At 40.7% G+C, this 16,717-nt stretch overlaps 1 protein-coding gene across 1 annotated transcript; it reads right to left on the reverse strand.

The window, feature by feature from the left end:
- Positions 1–942: 942 nt before the first annotated feature.
- On the reverse strand, positions 943–8,065 carry LOC147327930 (uncharacterized). The gene is made up of 5 exons (XM_086297607.1): positions 6,811–8,065; positions 5,804–6,106; positions 4,838–4,955; positions 3,984–4,094; positions 943–1,175 (listed from the first exon to the last, which is right to left on the reverse strand). The coding sequence occupies exons 1-5, from the start codon at positions 7,997–7,999 to the stop codon at positions 1,043–1,045; spliced, it is 1,854 nt and encodes a 617-aa protein (XP_086153733.1). The 5' UTR covers positions 8,000–8,065; the 3' UTR covers positions 943–1,042.
- Positions 8,066–16,717: the final 8,652 nt, after the last annotated feature.

The raw sequence follows: 16,717 nt of genomic DNA on the forward strand, positions 1-16,717 counted from the left end.
AACAATCTGGTGCATTCTAAAAAGGATTTCTGCATTTGCCAACACAGCTAACCCAAGAGGCCTGAAAGACCATGCATAAAGTGGATGATGACAGAATTATTTCAACTGTTAAGAAAAACAACTTAAAAAAATCTAACCAAGCTGGGAACACTCTCAAAATATTAGTGATATCATTGTTAACGTCTACAAACATGAAACGCAGAGGGTTTACAACAAGGTTCAAACCACCGGTTACACTCAAGAACATGAAGGTCAGATGAGTGTTTTTTAGAAATCCTCTGAAAGAGCCTGCACAGTTCTGAGAAAAAAAAGGTCAGATGATAAACTTGCAGAAGAATGACGAGAAGAGAAAATTATGATAGGGGCAGGGTTGTGGTGTGTGGTGGCCAGTGGAACCCGGCACTGGAGTTTATGGATCTAGTTGCTTCTTTGGACACTTAATTTTGTTCTACTCAAAGCAAAACTTATAATACACAAGTCAAGACTGACGCAGAATAAAAAACAAATCCATTTTTTAAAAATCGTTTTACATTTTAAAGACTTTTCAGATGAGGCACTTCATGTTGCAGCCAGCATTCTCAGACTTCAGACTTGCTGATAAAATGGGATGATTGCTCGTGGCAGTTCAGCAGCTTTGTACAGCATGAGCGATGTGGCCACTTTGAAAACCATTGCTCAACAATTCCAGTGCAGCCTAAAGTGTTTATAGACATCAAACTACTAGACAGCAGTAGATACATAAAAGGTGTATCACATTTGCACACTTGCACATGTACACAGTATTTTCAAACACACGTTTCTCTGTTCACTCAGTCACACAGTCATATATGCCAAAATCCAAAATTGTTAGGCTTTTTTTTATTTTATTTACACATGCAAAAACACAAATAAAGTCATATGCACTAAGTGTAAGATGATTATACAGTAGTTAATACACTTGGGAATGTGAGACAGTCACTACTGGGTTTGGTTAGGGTATGAAATTTTTGTGCTCACTGAGCTTAATTTAGATATAGCATGAATGAGGAAACAGTTGGACCCCCTAGAGAAAGGAAGTCCTGAGGTCTGTAGAGCTGGGTGGGAGGTCTGACATAGCTATTGCATGCTCATCTCCTTGCTGGTCATTTATTTTGGCCAGGGTTGAAGCCATATTAGCTGGGTCAACTGCAGCCATCCTGGTGGAAAGGACAAAAGAGCAGTTGGCAGTGATTAGACCAGTTGAAACAGGAAAAAAGGAGAAAATATACAGCCGTCTGATAACAGGAACAACTCACATTGTTGTACAATGGTATAATATTAGGTTAGTGCTAGCAGGAAAATGGGATAAATTTCACACAAATGAGAAAATCTATTTTGCTTCACGCAAAAACAAAGACAGGCACCTTTCAAGCGATGAAATCGGAACACACTTTCAAATGGCTTGTTCGTAATGGTTGTCAAACTGCTGTTAAGTATGCCGCTCTAAGCGAATGCTAATATTCTCACTGGAAGGTCTGTTTATTTAATGATTTCCACACCAGATGGAGAAGCTTACAAACTGTGCTGAAATGAGATACCTGGGAGCTAATGACACACCTAGATACAAACAGATCACTTGACATTATTGAATAATTGCAGGGGATACCGTCCTGGCTGAAATTTTTAATACGTCCTAGTAGACTACCCCTCAAGGGCAACAATGCGGCTGTCCTAAGAGCATTTCCATTATGTTGCCTGGGTGCTGAATATTTGCACGTTACCCAGAATGCCTGATGAGTTTAATGTTCACACAGCTGCTTTGGGTTTTGTGTTGGGCTCGGGTGAGGTTTACGTTGGTTATTGTCAAATGGATATTAAGACATTTCTGTCCTCTTGTCTCTGACTTTCAAGGTGATGTGCATCATGCATTCAAGTGTGGCAGGCAAACATTCAATATGGATGGGAAGACTTAATAAGAGAGTGGGGCCTGTTAGGCCGAAATAGCTAGGCTAAAGGTGATCGTGTTGAAACTACCAGTCACTCAGATAGGAGCTGGATTTGGGTTACAGTTTAAAGCTCACTGAAAAATAATTTTAGAGCACTGTGGAGTTTTTTGTTTGTTTGTTTTTGTTTTTTGTTGAGCTGTTTGCTTGAAGTTCCAAGGATAATGAAGTACGATCTTTTTTCTGCGGCTATGATTTCAGCCAAGCACCCACTGAATTGTGCGTCAAAGACAGATGCCGTCCTTTCAAGTGAAACCTCATGGACACCAAGTTCAATGCAATACCAAAGACTTTGTCCCAGCATCTTTTGTTCAGGTACAGTTGTTTACAGCCACCTTGACTCTTGAAATACTTTTTTTGGGGGAAACATTTATTGCTAAAGAGTTTAAAAACCAAAAAAGTATTTAAAAAGCAAATTTTGTTTTCTATTAACAGGAATTTAGGTTCTTCTGATGACGACTGGATTGTCACTGCTGCTGCAAAGTCTCTTAACAAGGACACATTTCAAAATTACTGTGTCGACTGTTTAATAATTCAGTGTTGCTTTGTTATTGTCTGTGCAAGGCAGGCATCACATTTCTACTTGTGTCTTATACACATTCACTCGCTGAAGCAACACACAAATACACAGACTCTCAATCTCTAAAATCTCTGAATTTTTAGTATTTTTTGTTTACAGTTGATTGTCACCACATGCATATTTTTCACATGGTCTCTCACTGCAAGCACACAACTGTAGCTTAATTACTGAGCCAAGCCCACCGGTCTGATTAGCAAAAGCAGTGGTATTAGCCAGTAATGCTCTTGGTTCACAGGACTCACATTCTCATGTGACATTTTGAGCAGAATCCCGGGGCTATTACACTATAAAAGCGCCAAGAGGGAATCAGCTGAGAAGCACACAACTGGTGGCTCCTGACCTCCTATGCAGGTCAGTACATGATATTTAGGCAGGTCACAATGGAAAAGTAAGTAAGTGTAGCTGAGGAAAGAAATCAGTGAAATCTTGTATCTTGTAATCTGTGATGAAGCCTAGCGAAGGCTGCCAATAAAATTTAAGCTTTGTTGCATTCGATTATTTTTAAAGTTTAAAGTTAAGATTCCATTTTAATTCCGCATCTGTGAAGGTTGTTTGCACCTTCTGCTTGCTTGTCAGTCCTAAAATAGTTTAAGAGATGTCACTTTGTATAAATGCACAGCTCAAAAAAGTTAAGGGATCACTTAATGCATGCCATGTCCATGGAGTCTGGTCAGTAGCCCACTGGAGATCATTTTGTAGGGCTCTTGCAGTGGTCCTATCATGCAAAAGAGCTGATACCAGTCATGCTACTGGGTCGAAGCCCTGCAAAGCTGTTCTTGTGTAATGGTCAGTATCTCTTTCTCAGTTCTGAGACTGTACAGGGAGACACAGTGAACCTTCTTATGGTGGAAAGCATGGATGTGTCCTGAATTGACTGCTGGTACTGTCTCATGTTACTAGCAGTAACAAGGACACTAACAAATAGAAAAACTAGGAAAAAGGGAGGAGGGGGGGATAAGAAAACCATTCTGTTTTTAGGGAGTCTTGTTATTGCCTCTGCAGTACGCCTGTTGTCATTTTCATTTGCACCAAAGCAAGTGAATTGGATTCACAATGGTTTATGATTTCTAACAAGACAGATTGATGTCCCTGAAGTTTAACTGGCTCTGTGTTATACTGTGAAAAGGAAGCATTACCTTAATTTTCTTTTGAGCAGTGTAAGAAAAAATAAAAAGGTTGGGAAGAGAGAAAAAGGCCAGGCTTAAAGAAGAATGTGAACACTGTATATTAAATGTTTTGAATGCGACTTTGCAGTCAGCAGATCTCAAGTCAAATAAACACCTGTGGAAGATTGTGTGTTAGGTTGTGTTAGATTGCAAAATGACACAATTCTGGCAGCATTTTATGACTCTTAATGTTGTCCCTTTCCTTTATTTTTGCAGATACTCTCATGTGTGCTGTACGCATCTATAACACTGCAAGAAACACTGGTGAGAACATACTGTTGAGGGTCACCATTGCCCGCAGGCAGTGTATCATCACTGTAGTCATCTCCTGTAGTTGCCTCTGGTTCAACACACTCTTCCTCACATGCACGCTGTCGGGGCAGGCTGCTGCACGCACACAAACACATAAACAATATCCCTTTATCACTATTATTGCTCTTCTTGCTTACTCTTGACCTTCTACAAATTAACTGCACGTTGCAATGAGTCATGTAGAGAAATAAAAAAGTAGCCAAGTATATAACTGAAGCAAGACCATTCTCTTTTGTGAACAGAGGAGGAAATTCTGACCCAACACTGGATACAGTGGTCTGATTTCATCATGTATCAGTGTTGAAATGTTACCTTGAGCTCAGGCAACATCTAAAGCAATCATGTGCCAGTTCTGCTCTGAGTCCCATCTGTGATTGTAGCACTTTTGTTGTTACAGGTAGCAATCAAATGGTTTGTTTCGGATATCAGAGAAAAAGAAGTGGAAGGTGGCTGACACTAGTGCAAATGCAACAAATGTTAGTTGCATTCACGTTCACAAAAGTAATTAAAAAAGGAGGGGAGTCTGCTTTACAAATACTGAGTCAGACAGATATTCATGCAATGGTATTGTACAAATTTGTGTTGTAAAAGAAATGTACTCTAAAATGAGGCTGTTTGATGTGTAGTCTAACCTAATCAAAGCATAATAATGGAAGGCAGGCTTTAAAGGAATACTGCTGGCCAGAGATTAACAAGAAAAGCATTTTTGCTAACAAGCAAAGATTAGAGCTGTAATTTTAGGAACTCAGGGGCTATAAAAGAACTGTTTTGAATCAATGTTCCTGTAGATCAAGTACACAGAAGCTGGTGCAACTTACTTGTTTTTGTGACTACGTTTGACGATATAGATAATGATGACAGCAGTCTGCAAAACCAGGAAAACTGCAGCAGTAACAGCTCCGATTTTCCATGGTTCCAAGCCTAATTCAGTTGATTCTAAACAGATACAATAAGGCAGAGAGAGATAAATTGCAGGGCAGAGCAGGTGGAAGCATTAGATTTAATACAAAGTTTGACATACTTGTGGCTGATGGGCAGCCACAAGTATGTCAAAGTGTCCAGCAAATGTACAAACAGGAAGCTCTTATATGGATATGTGCAGTCTAATTATACATGATGGTTTTTCATAGAAGAAAAGACCTTTTGTTTTTTGCCACCGCTACGTTAAACAATCTGCCAGTAAAATTGTGCCAGCCCAAACTGGCATGTGTCTAATGGCACTGGCTCCTACAAAAAATATGAAGCAAATACAAGAGGCAGAAAACAGCATGTTGTAGCCTGTGTGACAGGAGGGTCCAAACTTTCTGGTCTTCCCCCACCAGTTAGGGTATAGTTAGCCTGCACAATTGCTCAGTGGAATGGAAAAACATCAAGCTGGCCATCTGCATATTTTGCTGGCAGAATCATGATAATGATCTGTTTTCTTCTTCTTTATTCTGCCCAAGTTTTTAATGTGGAAAAAAACAAATCTCCTGTTGAATATTTCCCAAACTATTTATAGCCTAGGATGTGTTTCTAAAAGTGTTTGAGAACTACAGCAAATCTAATATATGACTTTTGGAGGGAAAAGTTACAGCTGCTATTGTAAGACTGCTGTAAAAACACACACACACACACACACACACACACACACACACAGACAGACAAAAAGGTGCAACAAAGCCTAGAGAGGTCAGTCCCAGGGCAAACGCAAAGACCACATTGCAATCACCAATCAATCTACCATGCATGTCTTTGGGCTATGTAAAATACATAGTTATCTATACTGTAAGTTTAGCTTTTACCTGGATCTTTAACTAGCTCATTGGTCTCCCCCAATGCCTCTCCTTCAGTCCTCGGGTGTTCGGCTAGATCATCATTCATAAAATTATCCAGTGTAGGATGGGCATCAGCTGGGTCATACAGGGAAAGGTCATTGGTCGGGGTGATGATCTCATTGCTGTTAAATTTCTCATCATCTAGGTTTCTTTCTTCAGTCTCCACATCAATGAGGAATAAATCCACAGTGGAAGCCTGGTTCTCAGAGCTCTGCAATATGGTGGTTTCAGCACCACCATCAGGTTCTGGGCCAGAGATCCCCACCACATCTAGAAGTGAGGTTTAGTATGTGACACACACATGAAAATGAAGAGTAGAGGCCTAGACTAAGGTTTTGTCAAGTGGAGCAGTGGAATGTAGAATAAAGTACAGATGTGCCATAGCTAAAAGACCCTGGTGGGTCGTGATTTGTATGCATTTGTAGCAGAAAGTGTCTTTTCTTTTTTGCATAGGTCTCAATGACCAATGACCGTAGAGGAATGGAGGATTAAACTGGTAAAGGATTCATGTTTGTATCAATGTACTCAGAGTAGAAATGTCAGATTTTCTGAGCAAACAGAGCAGGACTAGCCAGTGTTAAATATTCTTATTTACATTATAGGGGTTTTCGGACATAGTCTAGTAACCAGCCTTTTTTGTTGCACTAAAAGCTGTTATAGTCCTAATTTAAGGTCTTTAAGTATGTTATGATGCACACAATGCAATGCTCAACCAAATCTGCTGAGTCTTATGCAAATGCAATTTTAAAGACCATGGCAGTTTTAAGTTTTTGTGACCCAAATTATGAGCTGGTTCTAGATATTCTGCATTTCAGATATTTAACAGAGACAGATGAACTAAGATTAAAGTTAATATGACAGATAAAACTTACTCTGTCTAAAAGATGAAAGATTATAGACTGAAACCTTATTTCTTAGTGTAGGTTACACTTCAGTTCCTGTGCATTTTCTACATTTTTGCAACTCCACCTCACCTTGATCCTTTTTTGTACTGTCAATTGAAGTCTCCGAAGCAAGCTGCTCCTCTTCTGCTTCTTCTTTTTGGCCATCTCTTTTATTCACGAGCACCACTGATTTCCTCTTGATCACACTCTCTCCATCTCTGTCATCTACTTTTGCTTCCCCCACAGTTGTACCTCCTAATTCTACCTCTACTGAAGCTCCTTCCTCCACTAAATGACCTTGTTCTTGTTTTTCTTCTGGTCCATCTGACTCTTTAGCTATGTTTACATCTTCCTCCTCAAGTATTGGCTCTCTGACTGCAGTTTGTGTGGCTTCTATCTGATAATTGTCCAAAAGCAGCGCTATTGTCTCACCTGCTGTTTTGTCTAGCCAAGTTTCTTTCTTATCTCCTATTTGTTCCACATCAGCCTCTCCAAGATTGAGTTCAGGCTCTCTGTGTACTGCCACCTCCTCAACATCCAGAGTTTCCTTTGTCTCCTGTATTTCTGTTAGTGTTGCACCTTTTTCTTCTGAAAGCACAGCCTGATCTTTGTTGTCCTCCTGAACTTTTGCCATTACAGCTGAATCCTCTCCTGTCTCGTCTAAAGTGGCTCCAACTCCTTCTACAACCTCATCACTGAATTCAGTTCCTAGAGTCTCATCAATAACCCTCACAGTGTCTGCTTCTCTGACTCCAGTTTCTACACCTGCTGTGGTTTTCTCCACAGATCCAGCTGCTGTTTCATGCTCTTCCATGACAACTCCTCTATCAGTTACATCTTCAGATGCATCCACCCCTGCTTCATCCTGCTTCTCTTCAACACCAGCATCTTCTTCACTGATGCCCATATTTTCATCCTCCACTTTCTGCTCCAGCACTTCTGCCTCAAAGTCAGCTTCTTCCTCAGCTGCTTTCTGGACTTTTGCATCACTCCCTCCATCCGCTTGTCCGAGAGCGACCTCCACCACCTTCTCCAGCAGTTGTTTCAGCACTTCCTCTGTCCTACGACCCTCCACTTGCTCTGAGGCTTCCTGCACAGCTTGCTGCACCTCCTTCAGGCTAGGAGGGGACAGTACTGCTGGTGCCACCCCTGCAGAGGTTAACTCTGGTTCCTGTGGTGAGGTCCGTCCATAGTGGGTGCCCTCAGTGGAGGACTGGATAGACGTCATCAGACCTAAGGACACAGTGAACAAACGGGAATATAGTACGTTTAATGACATTTAATTTTTTTTTTGATAGTGATGAATATTGATAATTTAATATACCTAAGGACTAGTTACTACATCTTTGTATATAATATGCATGACATTTTCACATGTAATGAACATATAAAGTATATGTGGTAGCATTATCTCAGATTGCCAGTGAATCAAATCTAAACACATCTATTTATACTTGTTCCTTCACTTTGTCATACTATTATTTATTCATTTTGTAGATTATAGTTAATTAAACTAGTGGTTTGGAATCAGTAAGCAGTTGTGACTCATTCATCAGAACATCTCTGTATACATAATTACACCTATCTACTACCTCCCTACCTTGTATTATTAAAACCACTAGGAATCCTTTCAAAGCGCAGTACTCCATGTGTACTCCAAATGTGTACTCCAAAGCAATCACAGTAATTTCCAGGAAGATCCTTTTAATGTCTTTTGTTTCTAGAAATCTTGCTCAAAATGCCAAGTGTGAGTGTGTACACCATCACAAGACATACACTGAGACTCCGGATGGTTGGACTGCAAATACCCAAATGGAGTGTGATCCCAGCAGGTGACGAAGAAATGAGGGAGGGTGGAAAACAAACATTGCCATGTTAAATATTGTCACCTCAAGGTTTCTCTGTACCACCAGGTGTCCCTATGGTGTCGTTAGATGAAGTAGCACCGCAGCGCTAAATGGTTTTGAGGCTCTTACAAGGGTTGTGGTGAAGCATGGACGGCATGTCACACACACAGTGAACTCTGGAGGAGCAATTATAAGGAGAGTGTGAGTGATGCAACCATTTAGGCCTGAAACAGTGCTAGAGAAAGCAGAGCTGAGTTGGAGCCCAAAAGACTACAAACAAAATTTCACAATATTTAAAAATATTTAATGAGTTAGTTTACAGAGTGAAAAAAATCCCTTATGTTACCAGGTTTTTTATTATATAAAGCATTTGTTTCTACTAAGATGCCCAGTTCTCTGTTATCAGTCCGATGTGCACAGCTAGGATGTCGAACAGCACAGTGATGCCTTATGGTTTCCTATTGTTGCATCTAGGGTGTTTCTATTCAGTCTATTGATTGCATGATTAGTGTGGAAATCCAAGGAAATTGGAAGCAGGTGTTTCATTAATTGGGTTGTTTCTGTGAATGCACATAGTGTATGGCTAGAGGCAATGAAAAATCCCTAGGTGGGTGTTTTTTTATGCAGTTTATTTATATTCATGTCTAGGTTAGCATCACAGAGGCACTCCAAGAGCACCAAACACCCACTTGGATAGTTTTGTTTTTTATATGCATACAGTCATTGAAGTAAGCATGCATATCCATATTGTAAAAGTACAACAGCCGAATAAAGTAACCAAACATTGTTCTGTTACTACACCTAGTTTATCACATGCTACCTCCATATATCTAGGGCTGCTTAGGTTGTCCACCTCTATGTTACAGACAGCAATATCTCAGGACTTTTTGGATGGTTGGATGCATGTAAAGCTTGACTGTGGTGATCAACAGCCATTTGTGTCTTTCTATTCATGCATGCATCCTAATGACTTTGCTTGCCTCTGATGTTCTCTATTGACATTAGGAGATTCAGATTTATGTCTTTGAGTAAAGAGACAAATAATCTACAGTGACCAACTAATTTATCGGATGACCATCAAATTTTGCTAATGCTTGAATTTGTTCACTGTGCTTTGCAAACTATAAATGCAAAACGGTCAAACTTTCTGATTGTAGCATGCTGATGTCAGTGCCATAGCTCAAAAAACAGCACACAGCACTATGTCTGTGAAGTTTGTTAGTTTCGAACTGAGATCAATCATTAGTAAATAGTAATCTTAGCTGAAGAAATAAGACCAATGTACTGCCTAAGAAGACAGAAACATGACCAAAAAAAACCCAGCAAATCCAAGTCAATGAGATTTTGATGAAGAAACCTTCTGCTGCTCTCTTGACCCAGTGAGAAGGGTCACCACAGCAGTTTTACACCCGATCTCCTTGCTTACACAACCCGAAAGGGGATTTGCATCTCTGGCTGGAATTGAACCAGCAACGTTTGCTTTCCAGGCAAATGTGTAAACACCACACTATGGAGCATATTCAGTGTGGTTTGGATTATATGACATCGTATGCACTTTCCATCTTTACACTTTAAAATAAGCTGAGTAATTTCATTAGCACAATTTATCGTCATGCTAGATTTTCGCTATCATCTCAACTTTGGTAGCATGACTAGAGCCATTCACTAAACATAAATACCTCTATTCATTCACCCCCACGTCAGTGTGTACTGGAATGTAACATTTTTTTTACCCCACCGCGACACAAGAACACACACCACCACCACCCCCATTCCTCGACCTCTGTAAGAAAAAGTAGTGCCTTTGATAGCTCATACCGTAGCTGCATTGTGATCTGCCTAATAATAGTAAGACTTCTGGGAAGCTTTAATGTATCTTGCTTTTCAATGAATCATCTGATCCTCACCAAAGGCTACACTGATTCTTTCACCACAGGACCAGCATGGCAAAATGATAAATTCCTGTCATCGAACCAGCAAGATTCCTTCATCTACAAGTTTATTATCTTTCAGACTCATCAGTCTATTGGTCTGTTCTGAGTTATGAAACCAAATATGGATATAATCATGTTTTTTTTAAAAAAACAAAACAAAACATCATTTTATGATAAGAATGTGTCAGTGGAATTCTCTGTAGTTCTTTGTGTTGCTTTTGAAGCCACATGTAGTGCTGCGCAGTGCTCCCTGCTTCATTTTGATTTTCTTGACAATTCACTGCCAAATCTGCACTTCTGCATATTAAAGACACTCTGTGTCAAAACAAACCAGAGATAGAAACTGAGACTTGGTTGCTTCAGAGGAGCAACAAGACATAACTCAATTGTTTTGTTCTCTGCTTTCTTTGTTTAATGCTTTTAAAGTCTCTTCAACTTTTACTTTCTGATCTCGCTCGCTCTCATTCGTGACTCCAGGAGATTTGGTCTGAAAGGTTAATACAGTCACATGAGCTTCACACTGTGCTTTGTGCTACCAGGCAGTAGCACCTCATACTTAGCTTGTGACTAAGTCTGGGAGAGGGGGATTATTACCAAGATGCATACTGTATGCATCCTAACACATATGTCTGATAAGTTTGATGATAGCTTAAAATAAGACAAATAAATGTGGGCAAGACACAGGTGAAAGCAATCACCTAAAATCAAACCAAACGATGTAGAAAAGGATAACAAGCAAAAGCTAACTCACACATGAAACAGGAGGAACACAAACTTGTCTTACTAAACCACAAGAAAACCATGACAAGGCAAAAAATGAAATTAGATCTTTATTAATGTGAATGGTCAGTGACCCATAGTTGACACTGTCCCTATTTATGCAACGGATTTCCCCGAAGGTGAATAAAATAGACCTTATTCTATTATTTTATCTTATTCCTGTCATCTTACCAAAGGGAAACTCTAGAAAGTGCACAGCCTCTGAAGCTGCTCTGTGTTTAGGGCTGAGGGCAGCAGCACCTTGTGCAGTGCTGTGAGTGCATAAGAGCTGCTATCTGTATTTTGCATGTCAGTGTTGGAATTTCAGAGGCGGTCTCTATGAAGAAAGGGCAGTGGAGGTGAGGAAACCAACATTAGCCTCTACCTACACTAAAATGACCCATTTGTTAGCAGCAGAAGTACTAGAAAACAATCACTTTAAGCACATAGCACGCAGTTTTATGTGGTTCTATATTGTTGATTTGAACAGAAAAGACTTACAGATTTCAATCATTCACAGATGTATATTAATTTCGCATCAAAAACGTTAACAAAAATGCTCAAGAAGCTTTTTCTTTAAGAAAACAGTGTTTTAGGCTTGAGTCATTGACACTTAAAAAACCGATCAGAACATAAGGTCATTATTGTCAGGTCTACATTTTCAGATAGATGTAGCTCCACTCTAGGCTGTATCATTTTTATGCAAGAAAACAACAGCAGCACTGTAGACTCCCTAATGAGTGTCATGCACATAGAAGGAAAACAATGAATTTACTAGTTTTGAGACATTTGCCACATGTAGGCGATCCACGATCAATTTTTTTTAAATTTGTGTCTTTCTTTTGTGTGTGTGTGTGTGTGTGTGTGTGTGTGTGTGTGTGTGTGTGTGTGTGCGTGTGTGTGCGTGTGTGTGTGTGTGTGTGTTTTACAAATATTTTATGTCATTGTGGGAAAGGATTTGTCCTCCCTTATTTCCTGGAGTGATGCACTTCTTCAAAATATGTGGTCAGGGTCAAAGAAAATATTTTTCTAAAATGGAATGCACTTGCCCTTAAGCAGGTAGAATAACTGAAAACAATGAAGTGAAATTAAGACAAAAAACGAGCCCATGATTTTTCACAGTACTTCATTTATTACACCATTAAGCTACACAGTCTAAGCATGTAGTTGACTCCTGCATCATCTCTCCCAGCCCATGGAAGACAAACTAAACAACAAAGAAATGGATAACATGTGAAATGACTAGTATGAAATAAATCTGAATTGTTATATTATCAGAATATTTACAGTTGCTTTTGCATGTCATAAACGGTTCAAGTAAGTAACGTTAAAGTTGATCTTAAGTAGTAAAAAACACCAGTTATACAAAAGACAACAATATGCTGAACTTAAAAAGACTCAAGATGTTTGGGGAATGTAAGCTTTGATTTGCTTTCTTGTGTGAATATATTTTCCACATTACATCAGGGAATTCCCTGAAGCGGAGTGCCAGCAGGATCACACCGAGACTAGATGCTCATTCAGAGCAGGGCATCATGCTTGAATCATAGGTTAGTGTATCACAGGTTAGTCATAGTTAATCTTCCGTATGATTTTTCACTCGGTCTGGAAGTACTTACCATACCGAGTACAGATCTGGAGATAAACAAACATTTTGTCGTCTAAATAGAACAATGCTTTTGACTGACATTGCAGGGAATTGTTTGAATTTCTAAGTCATTCCCGACACAGGGAGGCGTTCCATTTCATCAAATCTTTTCCTCTTCTATCTTTTCTCTGCCTTTTCTCCATTCTCTCTCTCTCCGTCTCTTCCCTCTGTTTCGCTGTCTGTAGTTTCAGGAATTTTTCAAAAGGATGTTCACCAAATATCTAGGACATCTTTTTGGGTCACCATTAAAATGATCCTCCAAACTTGTAAAGCATGTGGGGAAGTTACCTTTTTTTTTCCTTTTTGCATATATGGAGATCTGAGCCTTCCTGCCGACACAAACAACAACAACATCAACCAGTACCAACAACAGAAATAATGTATGCTCTCATTATTATTCCTATTTAGAGTTCTAATTTATTCGGCCTTAGTGGGGAACAGCAGTTTCAAAGGAAAAACCATGAAGAGTGCCTTGTTGATAAGGCACGAAAGTTAAGTCAAATTATTCAGCCTTCCCCTCTGTTTTTTCCCCCTCTCGTTTTCTCTCACTCATGAAAACACAAGCACACACTCTACATGCACACATCACTCAGCATCCCCACTTCAAGCGGTGACAATTTACAATTAATTAGAGAATCCATATTTTCTTGCTTGTTTATGCTTTTGCAAACACTCTATGATCTGCAGCTCAAAGCAGAGCAGCGAAGACAGAAGCCCAAAACCTTCCCCCGTCAGCTCCATATGCTTGGAACGTGCTTTATCACCCAAAGATTGACAACCCAATATGAACTGCCAAATAAAACATCCCAGTCACTCCCCCTCATAAATGTACACCCAACAGCAGAGTAGAGCCCCACTAGTGATTAAGTCATCACTCATTTTGCTTTCATTTTCAATTGTTGTCTTATTTCTGAGAGGGGGATCTCTGACTGGAGCTCACTCGAATGTGGTTTACACTCGTGGTTAAGACATCTCACCCAAAGTGCTCACACATGTATCTTCAGTGCGAGCACTTTGGGTAAGAGAGAACTGCAGGGAGGAAGAGGGAGTTCATTTTCAACTGCTTTCAGCCAGTGCTCTCAGCCAGTGCTCTCATATGCTCACACCATTGTCTGCCAACATACAACAGAGTTTCTTTCTCTTTCTGTGATGTTAAAAAAAGAAAAACAATACCTCCCTGCACACTTCTGCTTCTCCTTCTAAATGGAACACTTATATAAGGCACCATTGTGGATTACATAAATATCTCAAAGTTATCAATATTTCATCCTCTGTGCGTTTGATGTGTTTAGTAATTGGATATTTATGTTGTGGGCTTCCTCTCTCAAACTCCCCATTGCACTTTGGTATTTGTGCACATGCGTGTACGTATAGTACATCTCTAGCTGCACTGTATAGGTGTGTGTTTGTTTTCATGTATAATGCATGTGTGCGTCTGCATGCCAACATGCACCAGCAAGCATATATTTGTTGTTGTTGTTGTGTGTGGGCGTGTGCATGCGTGTTGTTTCCTCCTTTTGCTTTTGGAGTTTTCTTGGAAAGAAGGTTGACTTAGTGGTGAATTCATTGGAAAGAACAACTGCAAAGTGCGTGTGGGTACAGATGTTTGTGCATCTGTTTCTATGGCACTCTGAACTCTCTGTAATTTTAGACAGGTAAAGTCAAGGAGGCCACCCGGCAAGACAAAGCAAAGCCTGCGAGAGAGCGTGCCTCTCTCTCTATCTGTGTGTGTGTGTGTGTGTGTGTGTGTGTGTGTGTGTGTGTGTGTGTGTGTGTGTGTGTGTGTGTGTGTGTGCATGTGCGTGTGTGTGTATTTTGTTTTTTTCTGCTCACGGTGGGATGGTCAAGTAGAGGAGAGGACTGGGAGGTTTGTCTGTCTCACTGTGATGTCTCCCGGGGGCAGAGAAAGCTGGTTGTTCTTCTTTGATGAAGACAGAGAACAAGGACAGAAGAAAAAAAGGGGGAGGAGAAGAGGAGGAGAAGCACTAGCATGGGACTCCTTAGTGGGAACTTGAGTCTAATTAATGTTTCACAATCTTGACAGCTAATGTGACAAAAGAACTGTCTGTGTTTAGAAAGTATCTGACAAACCATTTAAGGACTGATCTAGGTACAGCGTAACACCGAGTGGTGGCTGGCAACCGAATGAAATATCAGAAGGAAAAGGGTGAGGGAGGAGCACTGTGCTGCGTTATTATGTGTGCAAGTAACGGCAGACGTATCTAGATGTAATTCCCTTTTGTCACCAAGCGAGGGAGCTGTTGGGTTTGATTTCAGATATCCCAAAGGAATAGCAGGACTAGCCTGCCAAGACAAAAAGGAAAAGAAAAAAAAAACAGAGATGGGAACAGAGAAGGGAGGGAGGGAGAAACAGTGAGACAGAGAGGGAGAGGAAGCAAAAAGGAGACTGACTAGTACCTTCACAGTCCATTACATCACTGTTCTCTATGAGAATACTCCTCTCTAGCTTACGTCAGTGGGAAAGACTCCAATCACACTTCTGGTACAGGAGCAACACCTTCATCATGTCACAAATCCAGTCCTAGACTGCTGAAGCTACAGACCTAACAGTGGAGGAGATGTATGGCACACCTTCTATGCTTGTGAGATTTCGTGCTTTGGCATTCAAAATCCATAAAGATGTTAAGGATAGTGTCGCTTAAAGGACTGCATTAAGCGGGGTTGGTAAACATAAGAGCAAATGCAGCTCCTCATAGCTATTCTGGTGTTGACAGCTTTACTGCTCATCAGACTAACAGCACCTCTGCCTCACTGCTGATGTGCCTGCTTACCTGCCTGCCTCCTCAGCAGTTCAGCAAAAACTTGTCTCAAAGTACCAGAGAGAAGGGGAGAGGAAAAAAAGAGGCAGCACCAGAGTGCACAAGTGAGAGTTGATATGCAAAGGGGAACGTGATGGCACATATAGGTATTATTATGAGCACAGGTGTGACACATACATGTAAATGTGGTTGGGGGATACAGCCCCGTATGTGTGAGCTAATGATTCCAAACACTCTTCCTTTGTGAAAGGAGCTTAGTGCCTGGAGGTCCCAGATAACCTGTTTGTGTGTTTTTTGCTGTGGCTGCGGATATTCCGGTCTTATCATCAATCATTAGACTTTCTCACTGGCTGTTTGAATCAAGTTTACCCTGCTGTGAACACATTTAGTGTAACAGGATCTCTGTGTGTGTGTGTGTGTGTGTGTGTGTGTGTGTGTGTGTGTGTGTGTGTGTGTGTGTGTGTATGTGGGTTTGAGTGAGTGCGCACATGTGTGAAGGTCCTGCTGTGAACGCAAGTACAGCAGCACTCAGCACTCAGCACTGGACATCACAGCAGGCAGCACCTGAGAGAGATTGAGAAAGTGTGTGGATGCATGTGTGTGAGTGCGTGTGGTTGGAAAGGGCTGCTTTATGAAAAGGTGATGGGTGGGGAAAGAGGATAGGAGAAGGGAATGAGAGTGCATTCACCACTGAGAACCTAACAGAGCTGTGCGGTAATGCTTGAGTTACATATGGTGCATCGTTCCACAGGCACACATGAATACACATACACCTACAGTCTCAGTCCAGGTGCAGTGGCTGGTGTCTGCTTGTGATGAACCATCTACTCCCAGGCAAAAATAGGTCAGACAGCCTCAAGGCCTCTAGAGTAAGGAAAGCTGGCCCTTTCTGCAGCTCTGTCCACGTCATGCACGCTCCCACACACGTTACATCAGGATGCTCAAAGTGTAAATTATACTCAGTTTACAAGTATACAAAATTAACTTGCTCCCTCATTTGGATGCAAAATCCATAACTGCACTCATGCT

Source organism: Aulonocara sp. 'chitande type north' Nkhata Bay, linkage group LG6, assembly GCF_057382095.1.
Source record: "Aulonocara sp. 'chitande type north' Nkhata Bay isolate Kocher_YH1m ecotype deep benthic linkage group LG6, A_spYH_male_GT1.1, whole genome shotgun sequence".
Classification (NCBI taxonomy): Eukaryota; Metazoa; Chordata; class Actinopteri; order Cichliformes; family Cichlidae; genus Aulonocara; species Aulonocara sp. 'chitande type north' Nkhata Bay.

Bases quoted from the DNA above. Each gene is read 5' to 3' on its own strand.
- LOC147327930 (XM_086297607.1), bottom strand. From the start codon at position 7,999: ATGTCATTAAACGTACTATATTCCCGTTTGTTCACTGTGTCCTTAGGT. The intron at 6,107-6,810 runs GTGAGGTGGAGT...CCTCACTTCTAG, and splicing joins CAGTACAAAAAAGGATCAAG to ATGTGGTGGGGATCTCTGGC. The intron at 4,956-5,803 runs GTAAAAGCTAAA...GTATCTGTTTAG, and splicing joins TGAGCTAGTTAAAGATCCAG to AATCAACTGAATTAGGCTTG.